At 45.0% G+C, this 16,321-nt stretch overlaps 1 protein-coding gene across 1 annotated transcript in view; it reads right to left on the bottom strand.

The window, feature by feature from the left end:
• Positions 1-31: 31 nt before the first annotated feature.
• Positions 32-16,321, bottom strand: part of LOC112567503 (kin of IRRE-like protein 1) — a 57,122-nt gene continuing 40,832 nt past the window's right edge. The window contains exons 6-15 of the mRNA XM_025244196.1: positions 15,804-15,918; positions 15,379-15,529; positions 14,556-14,664; positions 13,858-14,009; positions 13,301-13,567; positions 12,753-13,049; positions 12,052-12,174; positions 11,040-11,185; positions 9,891-10,006; positions 32-9,395 (exon numbers count right to left, since the gene is read on the bottom strand). Of these exons, the coding sequence (XP_025099981.1) occupies positions 9,293-9,395; positions 9,891-10,006; positions 11,040-11,185; positions 12,052-12,174; positions 12,753-13,049; positions 13,301-13,567; positions 13,858-14,009; positions 14,556-14,664; positions 15,379-15,529; positions 15,804-15,918 (1,579 nt within the window). The 3' untranslated portion in view covers positions 32-9,292. The remainder of the gene's footprint in view (positions 9,396-9,890; positions 10,007-11,039; positions 11,186-12,051; positions 12,175-12,752; positions 13,050-13,300; positions 13,568-13,857; positions 14,010-14,555; positions 14,665-15,378; positions 15,530-15,803; positions 15,919-16,321) is intronic.

Genomic DNA, 16,321 nt, shown 5'->3' with positions numbered 1-16,321 from the left:
ATTCAACGACAAAACAGACCACGCCATGTTGATTTATGTAAAATAGTTTATGTCACGGGTCAGACCAATGGATGTGTGTGTGTGTCATACAACCACAGTGGATCATAATGCAAAACGTGATAAATATGATAATGAGTGGTGTAGATATATCATAGGGAGAGAGATTAGTGTGCAACGGGTGCTCTTGCCTAGGGCAAGGGCAGACAACTCACCATGCCGACTACAAACAAGGGGAGATAATTTAAACTTTCAAATTGTACACACACGTTGTATTGCATGACAAGAGTATTCGCACCATTCATCTTCATCACACACACACAACTCGTACACTTACTCAGGATAAAGTCCAGCCCCGTGATGTGGGGCATCGGTATAATAAAATATTCAATTGTTAAAAAAATGGTACATAAAACTTTTGTTTTTCAACTTGAAAGCTACCACGAAAAAGTTGTTACAAATGTTCATTCCTTGTGCAGTATGCAATTATAATACATATGGTGTGTTAAATAATGCAGTATTACAAATGATTTAAAGATTCAAGAAGAAACGATAAAGAAAGAAAAACTAAGAAACGAGTAAAACAGAACACAAAAATAACTCCATTCTGATTCAAGGATATACTCTGGGATGTTTTTAGCATTGAAGCAACGACTGCAGCCAACGTCTTTACCTCCTGGCAATGTTTTTAATGTTTTCTTCAAAATCGTAGTAGGTTATTTTGGATTAAAAAAACACAAACACACCTAGGTCCGCAGGTTTCTGTCAGCAGAAATACACTTTCCATAAAGAGCATCTCTGCGGAGGTGTGCTACACAAAGCATTGCTGTGACGTACACAGGTGAAGGCCACGTCACTGCTATCCACGAATGTCAACTCGTATCCACGAATGCAAATTGGCATCCATGATTGTAAGCGATGTGTACGAAGGTAATTGCTAGATACGATTGTCATCGTTAGTTAATGGTGACTGTAATTACTTGCTACATAAACAGGTTATGACATTATTTCGCTCCTGCTACATCTCAGTTCTTGCTCTGCCTCCTCCTCGTTCGTGTAAAACAAACAAAATAAACAAACAGCAGTGGCATCTGAGGATTTTGTCCGGCACCAACCCACTAACCTCAGTCTACAAAATTTGCATACGTCACTCAATGTGTACACGACACTCCATTCGCACACAGGGCATATTGCTATAGGAACGAGGCAGTAGGTCTGAGTACTACTCACGATGCAATCAACTTGGACAAGCGACACCATGGAAAGACGAGTGTCGACAGACCGTGCAGGACATGAATCTTACAGAAACTCATGCAAGTAATGCAGACTAACGATGTGTCTATCCCCAACTTTCATTTCTTCATCTATTGATCCATAATATTCATCATAGTGTGTAAAAGTATTCACATATATTCATGTATAAATGGTGTATAGCATAGGCATGTGCATTATAAATATCACTGCAAAAATAATTATGAAACATGAACCAATCGATGAAGTGTCATATACTTGATTTAAAGATTATCGACAGAAAATTGTTTAAATGGCAAAATTACAAACAAGAGATGTGATAGAACAAATAAATAAAACCAAACACATCACTCAAGTAATCTTGTCCTGGAGCACTAGGAGTCCTCAATGCCGGGGGCAATGAAAGTCTCGAGAAGTCATGTCGGCGATGTCCTACAAAAAGTTGCCGTGCGATGGAGGAGGGAGCGAGTGAGTGATGTAAGCAGCTGTAATGTGATGTTAGCAGCTGTAGTGTGAAGTAAGCAGCTGTAGTGTGAAGTAAGCAGCTGTAGTGTGAAGTAAGCAGCTGTAGTGTGATGTAAGCAGCTGTAGTGTGATGTAAGCAGCTGTAATGTGATGTAAGCAGCGGTAGTGTGATGAAAGCAGCTGTAGTGTGATGTAGGCAGCTGTAACGTGATGTAAGCAGCTGTAGTGTGAAGTAAGCAGCTGTATTGTGATGTAAGCAGCTGTATAGCTCACTGAGCAGACACATCAACGAGAGGGGAGCGGAAAAAAACCCAGCACTCACACAAACACATGATTAGCTGTAGCACAAGAAAGCAATAATGTTAGACTAGTTAACTTATACACAAAATGAAATGTACACAGCTCACTTTAAGTTAAATAGCAGCTGGATTATGATACATGGAGCGCCATCTGTCCATTCCACGTTACCTTTGTTTGTGTTTAGCTACAACATTACACACAGTTACAAACATGTCGAGGAATGCAGCAACTCACTGAGTTAGTGTGCTCGGTGTTTAGCTGTCGTAGCTATGGACGTAGTCCTTCAGTTAATAGTCAAGGTAGTGTTTAGCTGACGTAGCTATGGATGTAGTCCTTCAGTTAATAGTCAAGGTAGTGTTTAGCTGACCACAATGCAGGTAGCGCAGTCGTAATGTCATTGGTTTGGACACAACCTCAGCTGATGGCAGCTATGACCACCACTGACATGGAGCGCGTGTGTGTGTGTACGTGTGTGTGTGTGTGTACGTGTGTGTACGTGTGTGTGTGTAAGCCTGTAATTACCTATGATAGAATGTGATCAACAAAAGACTAGGAAGGGGTAGGGAGGAGGAGAGGAGGAGGTAAGAAGTACTGGGGCGGGAGGTAGTAAGCAAGCAGCGAGCGTGTGGCCTCATCATCTGAGTGGCAGACGTTGACATCGGCGTTTTCTGTGCCAACATCCAACTAACGACGACACAGACTTCAGGAGTCAGTCCAATCACTGCACCTGTATCTGTACAGAGGTTTCCCTCCTATCCTAGCAAGTCAGTGTAGTCATCACATCGCCAGCTCCTGACTTTGACTTGTTTGCCGTTGGTTGCACTAATAATGTTCACAAGACATTAATGTTTGAACACGTTTACACGTCTTTCATCGGAACCGAATAACTAGCCTCCTGCGTGTCGATGGTACACTGCCAATCATACTATCTAGTCCAGGAGAAATCCGACTTTGAAACTCAGCGAGTAAAAGTAAAAGTGATACAAATGTAAATATAAACAGTGAATATTGAGTATGAATACAAAACAATGGCGGCACCAACTAACCATTTAACATGCCAGCACTAGGTATCACAAATACATATTGCGTAGGTAGGTAAAGGGGAACCTGACTGTCACGGCTCTTTCCCTACTAAAATTATTTAAAATCACTATTAAAATAATGTGATATAGTAAAATATCAACAAGAACATGCCAGGCATCACGTCACATAGTTGACTCAGCAAGCCACTCAGCGGGCGGCCACATCAGTCTACTCATAGAGTGACCCATCCTTCGCTCGGTCGGCAGTGCAGACACCTTCTTCTTTCTTTCTAGGAGAAAAGTTAGTTTTGCTGCCCCAGGCACCTCGTGGTCCAAACTGTTACAACACACTGCTGACGTCTAGCACCCGGCGCACCCGGCGCTGTCAAAACACTCCGCCACGACGGGGAATTAATCAGATGCGAGCTCAAAACACTCCCAGGTACCCGAAGAAAAACAGCTGTTAGTGTTCAGGCAAAGGAAAAGGAGAAAGAAGCAGCCTGAGCAGATCATCCACAGTTACCTGGCAACCAGAACTCCTCATACAGTAACTAACGAATAATATTCACGCACGTAGCACGTCTGCCACTTGAGGACTAACATTCACATCCCATTAAATGTTAAAGAAACGAGGGAGAAGATATCAAGGAGAAAGCATAAAAAATCAGTCCTTGTGAGTCAGAACTTCCGCGAAAATGTCCACAAACTTCTTTCCATGATTTTTCTTTCACCTTTTTTTACTCATGTTGTCAGCAGCATGGTAACGAAGATACAAAGGAAAATAATGGAGCTAACAAACAGTTTTAAGAAGGGAAGGTGAAAGAATATTTCTAAGGATAAGGTTTCCATGGCGATTAAGACGACTTTGTCTAAAGTTCTTTGTAATATTTTGTGTATTTGTAATGTAACCATAAGGTGAGACCAAGTCCCATTGCCGCTGGAAGGGTTTCTGAGAAAAGGAGAATTTCTAGCAAACAGGTGAATGCAAATACATGGAAAGAGTAGCAGTCCAACCATATGTGATTTCTTGCAAGGATCTTTTTAACTTATTTGTGGAGAATTGAAATGTCGTCCTACTCTGACATGGAGGTTCCCCTAGCTTCTGAGGATTCTACACAGTGCAAAGGACGACCGCAACTCATTGTAAGCCAAGCAAACTTCCAGTTGCATAATTGTTACCTGAGAACTGTAAATAACTGACAGCAAACATTCAGCATAGGTCGGTGACTTACAAAGTAAAATAAATCTCACAACCCAAATACTACAAGGGAGTAAGGTGAATACCAGTTCAGCTATAGTTGACCTGTGGAGTTCACCTTCAAATAGTTGCACTTCATTGGCGCACGCGGTCTAACTAAATATTTCACTTGCAGGAACATCAAACACAAAATTCACCAGTTCCAGTTTAATATATTACATAGGTATCACTAGGACTCGTTCATGAGTGAGTGAAGAAAATAGAGGCTGCGGCAGACACTACTGACATATCAATAGAATTTATTTTCGCACTTTCCCAGGCTTTGAACCAACACCAGCGGGGACTTACAAATTCTGGCAAGGCGCAGAAGATCAACTATTCTTTTTATAAGAACAATTAATGAACTAATTGACTAAGCTTTGAAAACAGTTCGGTAATTAACGAAGCTAACAGGAAGGACTGACACTAGAGAATAAACCCATGAACTGTAACATCACAAGTAAACATAGAAGCTTTAGACACAGTGAACCACTTTCCCATCAAGTTCTCACTGTTAGAGAGACTAGGTTTGAAGAGATGTGTAGACGAAATACTTGCAGGGACTGGTTTCCTTGGACACAGTTTAAGAGAGGCAAAGTCCGATATCTACTCTTGTCTGATGAAATAAAACCAAACAAAACAAGAAACAAAGGAAACCTCAAACATCAGACAAGTGAACAATGAAGACTTGTTGTGACTCCGCAAGTGTTAGTCACTTGGTTACACTTCGGGAGGAAACAGGAATGGTCTGCAGCTACACTCACCGACACATGTATGTCATATCAGTCATTACTACTTGCTTACATGTTGTGTCGGAATAATCAGAGAAGCAGAGAAAGAGGAAGAGGGTGGTAAGGTAAGAACTAACGGCTTATTTTGTGTAAACAGGGTTTTGATAAACAAACATTTCAGTCTCAACAAGAAATAAAAAATAAAACTAAGGATTATCAAAATTGTGATTTTTTTCTTCATGTTGAAAAGACATCATCAGCAACAATGACAGATGATGTGGACGACATTGATGCCACTGACATCCCCTCCAAACCCGTTGAAGGTGATGTGATGAACGATAAACACAACCCCAGCAGTATGCAAATACTTTTGTATTTTTTTGTTGTTAAAGGGAAAATAATTTCTCATTCTTTCTAAGATGCCTTTGTATTCTATTAAAGCGGGATCGTCTCTTTCCAGTTACCGATGTAGGCTTATCATACAGCTACTTCAGGTTCAGGTTTGATATTTAGTTAGGGTTAAAACTATTTGTACATCTGTAAATAAATAACACAAAGCTCTTCTTGGATGTTACATATGTCAGAAGCAAACAAAATAGAAAGTAAAGAAATGAAATGCCATTGTACACAAGACTAATAATATCAAATATATCCTCTTTAAGATGAACTTATTAGGCTAATATTCCAGAGCATCCTCACTGTGAGACTGGCTATGGAGGCTAGTAACACAGAATCATCAACATCATGCATGACCTCTGACCTCTGACTATTCAATGATCGTTTGACGTTCATGACACGAGCAGCTGACCAGCGAGTCCAGCTGTGGCTTGGGGAATGAGTGAAGGAGCAACAGACCTACAAGCAGGACAGCAGCAGTTCATCCTCCAGTGAAAGTGTCCCGTGCATCGTCAGGTCCTGGGTGACGGCCACCCGGTCGCCAGGTGTTGGCTCAGTGGCTGGAAGTGGCTGAAGGTCTAACGAAGATCTTACACAGGTCGGCAGGTATCTTTATTCACATCTTCAGACTTTATTCAATTTCTATGGGCTGGTAATGGTCGAGCTTCTTAAAGAAATTCAATAAAGTCTGAGTTTTAAAAGCCGCTTTTATCAGCCAATGAAAAGTAACAAAATGTAAATGCAGGGGTCGCCGCAACCCGATCGTCTCCATGTCAACTACAAACAGAAGATTGTAGTACTGACAGCTAGGAACTGGAAGTAACAGGAGGCGAGAAGAACACAGACTTCAGATGTCAACTCTGAGGCAGTCGTCTGAAGTCTGTGGAAATGGCTCCAAGAGGCCGCTTTTGGCAGCAGGTACAGACACAGGGTCAACATCAGGTCACAGGTCACAGGTCTCACGTCTCCCTTCTGAATACGGACGGCGAAAACAAAGTCCACGTGTAATATCCTGTGCCTGGGTCCTGAATGTAGGATACCTGGGATAAATCTGTGCTGAAGACAGGGTGATAGGCAGGGTATTATACAGTGAGCTATAACTCCAGTCTCCAAAGATGTGAAGTAAATGTCATCGGTCAGCACACTGCTAGGACCGAGAAAAGGGTCAAGGTTGTGATTTCCAAAGATGCAGGAGTAATTAAACCACTTTAGCTAGCATGTCTCTACACCTAGAACACAACAGTAATAAATGAAAGGTTTGGTCTACAAAGATGTGAAAACAAGTGAATCAACTAGGTCAACATGTACTGACAACTAACACAGCCAGGCTGTAGCTAAGCTGCTAGCACCTATAGCTAAGCCCGGGGTAACATTATCTCTGCTTCATGGCTCCGGCCTCGAGTCAGCGACATTCATCTTGAAGATTAATGAACATGTCGTCGTAAGATGTGTTTGTGAGTGTGGTCCACAATATTGAACACTAATGACAACGAACATTCAGTGCAGTGTTGAGCTTTTGTTTTGTAAAAAATGTAAAACTTTTGGATTAACCTGGACATAGCGGCAAAAAATGAAATTAAATAAAGTAAAATGTGATTGTACAAAACTAAATTTGATTTGTCTTGATAAATGTTTGCTCTTTCCGAATGAGTGTTTAGATTACCACAATGTTCCACAGCTCAGTGTTTGTCTCTCTGTCTTCCCCTCTCTCTCTCTCACCCATATACTTATAGAGATACACACATGCGCGCGCACAGACACACGCACGAGACCCCTGCCCACTTCTACTGTAAAAAATGACAAATAAATCAGTCAAAACCAAACACCAGAGAGGGAGGTGACAAGAAGTTCACAACTGGCTCACAGATGATGAGTTCTCGCTTAATCTCACTGTGACACAACGGAGGTCAGCGTCATGGAATCCGACTCTCAAGACCCAGTCTGAAGGTCTCCTAGCAACCCGTGACACACTTCCCATCCTTGCGAAATTTTGCTTTTCTGGAGAGTTGTGAGTGAGTCACGACTCACAGGTGTCCGTCCTGTGGCGCACGTGAAGCAAGTGGTGCGTGAGCTGTCTAACGAAACATAACACGGCAGTGTCTGGCTGGAAACACAGACAAGAGCACAACACCAGTCCTCAAGTATGGCCGCCGGAAGTCAGCACAGTGACCTCCCCAAGACCGCAGTACAACACGTGAAGCGAGTCCACCCTGGGGGTAGGTCTAGACATGCGCAGACTATCACCGACAAATAAATGCAAATGAACGAGTAAATAAATAAAAGTCAAGCCTTAATGCTATACCTCCCGTGCGACTGGCGGGTGCAATACTGCAAAGCATGGACTGTGACCTTTGGAGCCAAGTCAAGGGTCGCGACATTCACACACAGGGCATAGGTCACAGGTCACTTGTACTTTGCGGATTGCGCCTTATCGTTGTGTTTAAGCTCGTGGGTAGTAGCTATGGTCACTCTCCTCTGGTTTCGTTTGGGAGGAGGAAAGATGCCCCACCCCCTTCCCCTGTACACACACAGTGACGAGCCATCAGGGGACGTAATCGCCTGCTGTCGACTGCATGGCTACAGTCACGCCACTTCCGCTCTGAGTTTTTGTTTTCTGGCTCGTCCTTAGCGTCTGAAACAAATATTGCTCTTCCCCTAGAGTTCACTAGTCTTTTACTAACTCACTGTTGCTGCTGTAACTTCAACACAAATTATTTTATAACCAGCTCACATTCTTTATTCTTCTTGTCCTTACACAATCCTTTTGTCCCAAAGGTCACGTGTCTGCACTTTGTGTCATCATGAACTCTTGTTTCACTAAACAATCGGGCATCTCTGCCGACACAGCGCTGAAGAAGAGGTGGCCACAATCAGGCGTGAAGCAGTGTTGAAGGCTTCACCACAATCCTTTGCAGTCTATGGCGTCCGTGTCGTGTGAAACATGGCGTCCACATGACGTCACTTCCTGGGACTAACTTGACTTAGAAATAAGCATCGACTGGCGCTAAACCACACACCTGGAAGTAGTTGTTGCATACAAGGAAATGCAGATGAGGTAAATAATTTAGCTTGTTGACCGTAAAGCCACCAGTGAGTGTGGTCCATCGCAGCCATCCATGGCTCTCTGCATCCTTGGCAAGACGATGAGGCTGCGCACTTTAACCTTTCTTGTATCTTTACTTCTTTTGGCCTGCCTCCCACAACGCGGACTTTTAACATCAGGCATTCCTAGTTTACATCATCGGCTGGTTAGCTCCAGGGCAGGTCTTGTGAGTGGACTTTATTCTCTGTCTAAAACGTCTGTCCACGTAGGCCGTGTACTGCCCTGACATTTGCTTACTCTCCGGTCTACAGAAGTCAACAATCAAGCTGCTGGCAGCTACTGTATGATATTCCTAGTACATCAACTTCATTACAAGCCTTCCGTTTTGCTTCTAGCGCTAGAGTTGGGGAGAAAAAGGAGTTTCTTTAAATAATAATAATAAACTCTCCATGTGAGTTCAACAGTATCCAACAGTCGTCAAACCCAAAACTTTCTCAACAAAATTATTTTCTGATAAATACGCGATTTGCTGTCAGTATGGCAAGCAGGTCACAGACACACTGATATGACAAAACGATTTCGTAACACTCCGGCAGCCTGAAGACTAGCAACCAATGGCACACACAACGTTTGTCGTTGCTGCGAAGGGAGGAGTAACCCTCCCTCTGCTTCCCTCTGGCGGATCCCAGTAGCTCGCGGCCCAAGCTTGCGCCAAGCCAACGAAGCTTTGCCACAAAGTGTGCCAACCCCTTCCGCAGGTCAAGGTCAGCCAGTTGTATTCCCAGCATGGACGCACAGACGGCCACAGCAGCTGGAGAATAAGACGACAGCGACGACAAGGTCCCAAACCCTAAACGTCTGTTGCCAGTTTCACGTTGCCGGCATCGAATCCCGTGAAGTCTCGTCCACGGAAACTGCTCATACTGTAGCCTGTGCCGTACATGGGCTCATACCTGCAGACAGACAATCGCTTCATCAGCTACCCGTCGTTGTAAAAAAATAGACATTAGCACCCGACAGTGCTAAAAGGTAGGAAATAAACCGCATACATTGACATTAGTTCACAGTAAATGGGAGAAAATAAAATGCGCCGTCAAACATTACATTTTTGTGAAAGGGAACAATAAATAAATATTAAATAAATATATTAGCTATACTGAGAAACCCTCATCCCCCATGTCATTCTGGATACTTCATTTATCGGGCAATGAAAAAGCAGCAAACGGAGAGGAATTGTGTCTAGGCACGGTGAACCACTCAGTCCACTGCTGTTACTGTTGTTTACCAAAGTTGAATAACGACAATGACAACATGTGTCAACAACAACAGTAGTGACGTGGTCAAAGAGGCATGACAACAGGCACTGGGCGACTAACAGCTCACAATACCAAAGACTGGGGTGGAGGCTTCAGGTGCGACTGTAGGTCACGTGACGTTTCCTCTCTCACCTTTCTAATGGCGTCATGGCGCGCGGGATGTATTCTCCAGCAAACGTTGTCTCCCTTATCGGCTCGCACGGCTCCAGGCAACCGTAGGCGTTGTTGTTACCCGTATGTTCCTGCTGCTGACAACAGTAAGAGTACAAACATCCCGTGTTGCTTATTGTCATCACTGCATTCGTCCTTTTCTTTCTCTCACTTCACTCTTCCCTGTCTCTCCCAATAACTGTCACTTTTTGACTATAGTCCTCGTATTCTCGATAACAACCTTAAAGTGTAAGAGACAATAACAAGACAAACATGTCGACATCATCTGTACACTGCTGTCAGTAGCGGGTGGGACACAGCATGTGTCGGGTACTCACGTCGCCAGCGACATTTATTATTGCATCTGATCGTCAAGAACAAACAGTCGAGCTCTCCCCATCCTCATCTCCTCTCACAGCTGTCCACGAGAAGACTTTCTTGTTTACAAAGAAAACAACAGCAAAGGACAAATACTACTATGAAGGATTCCTCCTCCCTGCTACAGCAAGCTGTCTGAGATGAACCTGGCATGGCCGCTCGGAAAATAAAGTTTGTCTTGTCACAGAGGAGTCGCCAGGGCTGCCTGCAAGTCTCCGGAGCATCTTGGCTGCTGGGTTGATGGATGGCAGCAGGCTGCTGTGTGCTCTCGTCTTCACTGGGGGCAGTGGTAGTCGGGTGGTTGGATGCAGGGCAGCAGGATAGACATCGTGCTTCTTTGTCAGTTAAGAATTGTTCGATGAATGAAAATACAATTAAAAAATGAGAAAAGCGAGCGAAAGAAATAAAAGAGCGCATGAGTGCGTACTCAGGACAAGGGGAGGTGACTCAAGACAGATAAGGACAGAGATGCACTCGAAAGTACATTTCTAACCGACTGCCTCCTCAAGTCACGTGATCCAACCGTTTTTACTTGTTTTTATCGCCTACACAATGATGGTACATCGATGATCGAATGAAACTGTGAACACACGTATTTGTGGAGTACCTTAAAATCTTCACTTTGAATTTCTGTGAGAAAAACACGTATTTGTGTCCAACAGAGACAGCAGTAAACTCAATAAAATAATTAAAGCAATAAACTCCATGTACAACGCCGTTGGCACACACATACACCGGGTGTCCGCAACTCACCTTGTAAGTCAGCTCGTCGTAGTCGGCGGAGTAGCGGTAGAAGTCCTTCTTGTTGTAGTCCTGGCGGAACTGGTCCATGAGGGTGGAGGGCGAGTCGGCGTCCTTTCGTTTCTTGTCGGCGCTGCTCTCCGTGTCTGTGGTGGAGCCTGCGACACGTGCAACAAGCGCTCTTCACGAGGACAGAGCAGGGTGGCCATGGGGCCGGGTGCATGGCACTTGTCTAGCCTGATGTGGGTGTCTAACAGTTAAGTACCCGTCAGCTAGCGTGGTGGTGGAGTATAGAGAGATATTACAAGAGATACAAGTCAGGCCCCCATCTAGGGGCTGGCCATGCGCCTTGCACAGGGTCCCTGGCTCGTCTACAGTCGCGAGAGAGAGAAATCGCGTGTATGTCAATGAGTGTGGGGTAGTTTCTGTCCATAGATACAGTGTGTATATATGTAGCCATACATGTCATTGTCTTTACCCGTTATCTACACATATCTCCAAGAATGTGTGTGTGTGCGGGCAGACGTCTGTGTGTGTGAGAGAGAGAGAGGGAGAGTGATATTTAAGCAAAGCCATTAAGACCTTTATTCAGATGGATGTACCTTTGACCAAGTTTGATAAAAATATTGTTATATAGGTGTGATATAACAATTTTGTTACTTGTTCCAGTGAGCGTCCATATTTGTCTGGTTAGACATGATGAGCCACCTTGTCCCAGTCCCCGTCCTGCAGTCACAGTTACTGTGTCCCAGTCAGGGTATTCAGGGTCTTTAGGGAGGTGTCAGTCAGTCATGACATCAGTGTATCTATTCACAGTTCACCGAAAGGTCACTACAAGGCTATGCATGCTCAAGCGCTGTCTTCAAGAAGTAGTCCGAGTTATGACTTCACGTGGCGCCCCCTGCCCCAAGCATCACTGAGCCATTGCTGCACGCCAGGCCACACAAATACTGAAGCCTCCCGCATCTGGGAGACTGACTACCGCGCTCGCTCAATCGCCCCCGTTGTACGGGACATCACTCACCCAGCACGCTGCCCGAGTCCTCCCTCTTGTAGCGCTGGTACACCACACAGGCAAGGGCGATAATCAACAGAACGGCAACTCCTCCAACCGCGCCTCCAATAATGTAGGGCAAGGGAGGCAATGCTGTTGTAACAGACGGAAGACATAAGTCATCAAAAATCGTGGAATATTGTTGTGGCCCTGCCCTCCACTCGTGTCTCTAGTTTCTCCATGTTTTCATAAAACCATTTGACCCTCTGTCATAAAGTTCACTGCAGTGGCAGCTGCTGCCCTCTGGTGTTCGCTCTACAGTTACGTGGAGGTCACTGCTCTCTACTCTACAGTTGTTATGTGGAGGTGACTGCTCTCTACTCACTCTATGGCGGCGTGAGTCTCGGTACTTTATGCGATTGTTGAATCCGTTAAAACCCAAACTCTCTCAGCAATGTTGTCTCCATACCATGCTTAGTTTACTAAAGACGTACATAAACATGATTGTAAACACAGGAACAGACGAGTAAACAAAGTTCATCATCAGGTTGACGTAGCGTTGACTACAGAACAAGTGTGAAGAACCAAACTGCAAGCTGTGGTCAAGACTCCGATGTCCAACTAAATGTCAAGGAAATAAGAGGTCATGCACCCTAAAGGTCAGGTATCAATCTCCTGTCGCACACGACACGGGGGTCACGTGCCACACACACACCAGGGGGCGCACTCACTTTTCTCCACCAGGATGAGCGTGGCGTTGTCCGTGCCGTAGGCGTTGACGACGTTGCAGTTGTAGTTGCCGAAGTCCTCTTTCTGCACCTTGAGGATGTGCAGCACGCTGGTGCGGCCATACAGCAGGTCCTTCTCTTCCGACGAGAAGCGCCCCGAGGCGGCGTAGTCGATGGGCTTGCCCTCCTTCAGCCACACGATGCGGTCCGGCTTGGGCACGGAGTGGACGATGCACTCCACCTTGCCCTTGTCGCCCAGCGCCGCGTACTGCTCCTTCTCGCTGTGGATGGACGGCTTGCCTGCCACACAGGGCAAAGGTCAGGCACACATCTTTATTCACTTTCTACAGACAGTATATTTGTGCTTTGTCTAACGAATATTCAGTTTGTTCAACATAATTATTATTGTTGTTATCGGGGTTGTTACTGTTTAAAGAAATACAAAGTTATCGCAATAACATCTTGATCACACACTAAAACTAAAAATAACGGTTCTTATCCCCAACAGCGGGATGAGCATCACAGCCAGGTGCCCCGGGCAGACAACTCACTGTTCTGGAGAAGCAGCACCTCCTTGCTGGCGTCCGGGAACCCGGAACTGGACGCTGTGCACACGTACACCCCGAAATGAGCCTGCGTGACGTAATCAATCCGGTACACTGATGACGTCGACAGGGTTTGGGGTGTGGGCCTGCCGCGGTCCTTGCGGGTCCAGATGAGGTGGGGGTTGGGGTTGCCCTCGGCCATGCAGCGAAGCTGGGCGGAGTGCTGGAGGTCGGCGCCGACGACTGGGTCGATGTCAATAATGCGAGGACCGTCTAGCGGAGAAAATCGATGCACGATTTTTGGCAACAATCAAAGAAGCAAGCAAGCATGAAAAAAGAAAGAAAGACAGACGAATAAACGAATAGCCTGCGAGAAGGGCGCGAGAGAAAGAAAGAGTAAATATAATGTATTCTACTTTTTACTGAACATCGGATTGTTTCAAAGAGAGAGTGAAAGAACTTGAGCGAGAAAGACGGAGAAACAAGGTGATGGAGTGAAAAGGAAGGAAGAGAGAAAGGGAAGGAGAGAGAAAGGGAAGGAAGAAGACACCCAGGATGCCTACATTCCACTCGCAGCGTCAGCTCGCGCCTCGTGCCCCCCACGCGGTTGGTGCCGACGCACGCGACGGTGTCGCCGTCGTAGTCACGTGATATTTGGTGCACCACCAGCGTGTTGGTCGTCTCGCCCTCCATCTCCACGTCGTTGCGGTACCACCTGGCGGCAAAAGACAGGGCGTCAGAGACAATTTGGCTTCCGGAACCACTGCGGTATGAGAAGCGCCGGCAACAGAATTACCGCAAAGTGCTGTCACTCCACATTAGCCTCAACCAACCAACTTTCATCTTTCTTCCTCTTCTTCTCTCAGTTTCTTCCTTTCTGCTCTCTGCCTTACTTTCTTCTTTCTTTTTTGTTTTATAGTTTATCATCGTTTTTAAGTTGTTTATTATCTGTTGTGTTTTGTGGTTTTTAATATCACGATACACGCTAACATAATTTGCTCATTGCATGTTTTATTCTTGTCTGTACCACGTTGTCTTTTTGAGTTAGTTTCAAGGCACTCAGTCAAACCGACTTCTTTTCTTTTCTAAAAAAATATCATGCCATATGCTGCATCTTTGACAGGGTTTCATGTGCAGAGTTTTCTCCTCATCAACATTTTCTCGCGACTCACACCTATCAAGACACAAACAAACAAAAACAACACATATAACTGCCATGTAGACATATCCAAACACACACATAAGTGCCATGTAGACTTACTTCCAAGCCACGTCAGTGGGGTTCGCTGTCCCTGAACACTGAAACCTGACATAATCGTATTCGCGGATAGTCCTGGTGAGATTCAAAGCCATTGTGATTTCTGGAGCATCTGTAATGAATAGCAAATAAACAGTTTTTTAAGTTTATCACTGCAGGGAGGAGAACAAGAAGTAGAGTTGGAGTCACACACACCTACACACACACACCACACACACACACCTACACACAAGGTGTTCCTGAGGATGTGGCCAGTATTCAAGCAGGTCAACAAACTGCAATGTGACCGCTCGGCCACCAAGCCAGTTACCATAGCAAAACTTCTGTCACCATCTGAGATGCTTCTTGAGACGATTTTTGCAAACACATAGACTAGGCATCCACATAGTGGATGATAATAAGTGCGATCAGACAGCTCACATTGTCCACACACAGCCACAATGTGTTAAAGCCATAAACTCAGTCAACATTCGGTCCAGTGCTTCCATTGCTAAGGTCTTCACATCTTCATAGTCTGTGGACTCCACTCCTGCCGTTGGTGTTGTTAAATTTTCCCTTTTCCAAGTGATATTTGTACGAGAACAAAACAGAGTTTTTGACAAATAAAAACAAATATCATCAGGCACCAAGCTCTACCCAATCATTAAGAAAAACATCTTCAGCAGCCCACGAGGCCGCTTGTAACTATTGCAGTCAGAGTTGGTCAGTTCAAGTTGCTGATGTTGTTTTATTGTCTTATAACTGTTTGTGGTTTCGACTGCACTGAGTGTATGTCTGGAAAGGTCGTGTGTCCAGGGGAAGGGTGGGTAGCTGGTGGGGGACGTACACTGGACATCGATGGTGGCGAAGGTGCGGTAGGGCTGCTCCATGAAGTCGTTGATGGCGCGACACTCGATGCGGCGGCCGGCGTCCGTCTTGCTGGCGTTGATCGTCACCATGCCAACCGTGTCCACGAACTTCTCTTCCAGCCGGGGTGACTGCACATCGTCGTCATCGTCATCATCATAAACAGCAATAAAAATTATAACGATAAAAACATTTATATAGCACTTGTGTAAATTAATCTACTGACAGCGCTTCACAAAGAAGACAAACTACAAACAGACTGATCGTAAACACAATAACACACATAAATACACACACTCATACAGACAGACAGAGTACCTACAGATGCATATAAACAACACACACACACTACACACACATACGATGCCAGCACAAGCTCTACACCCGGAACATGTCATCACTGACGTTTTTAAAGCGAGTCTTAAGTGAGTGAAGACAGTGAGGACAGTAAATGATGGATGCTGATGTTGGCATCCAGATGACTTGCAGCCTCATTGACACATTCCCAGGAATGAGCAGTCTGTCAGTGAAAAAGTTGTTACAAGTTGCTTACTATGAACAACAGTAGATAATGCAGCTCGCAAACACACACACAGACACACAGACACACTCGCTCACGCTCCACAGACACACAGAACAGTGAGTGGCAGGAAGCCGAGAAACATCGCGAGCATTGATGTTAACATCGTCAAGCGCCTCTAAACCATCCAGGAGACTCCTAAACAATGAAGCATTCAGATAAATGGAAGGGTGGCAGGACGGGTACTAGCGCCACATGTCCTGTAAATAAAATGAACACGTGGATAGAAGCAGGACAACGCAGATAAATGACAAGAAAACAGAGGAACGAGTGTCACAAAGAGCATCACACGCCAGCAGAATGAAGAACTGAATACAAGATCAAGTTTCTCTTTGCTCAACAG

This window comes from Pomacea canaliculata, linkage group LG7, assembly GCF_003073045.1.
Source record: "Pomacea canaliculata isolate SZHN2017 linkage group LG7, ASM307304v1, whole genome shotgun sequence".
Lineage (NCBI taxonomy): Eukaryota > Metazoa > Mollusca > Gastropoda > Architaenioglossa > Ampullariidae > Pomacea > Pomacea canaliculata.
Note: the sequence above shows the minus strand (reverse complement) of the source record. Positions and strands in the feature narration are given on the sequence as shown.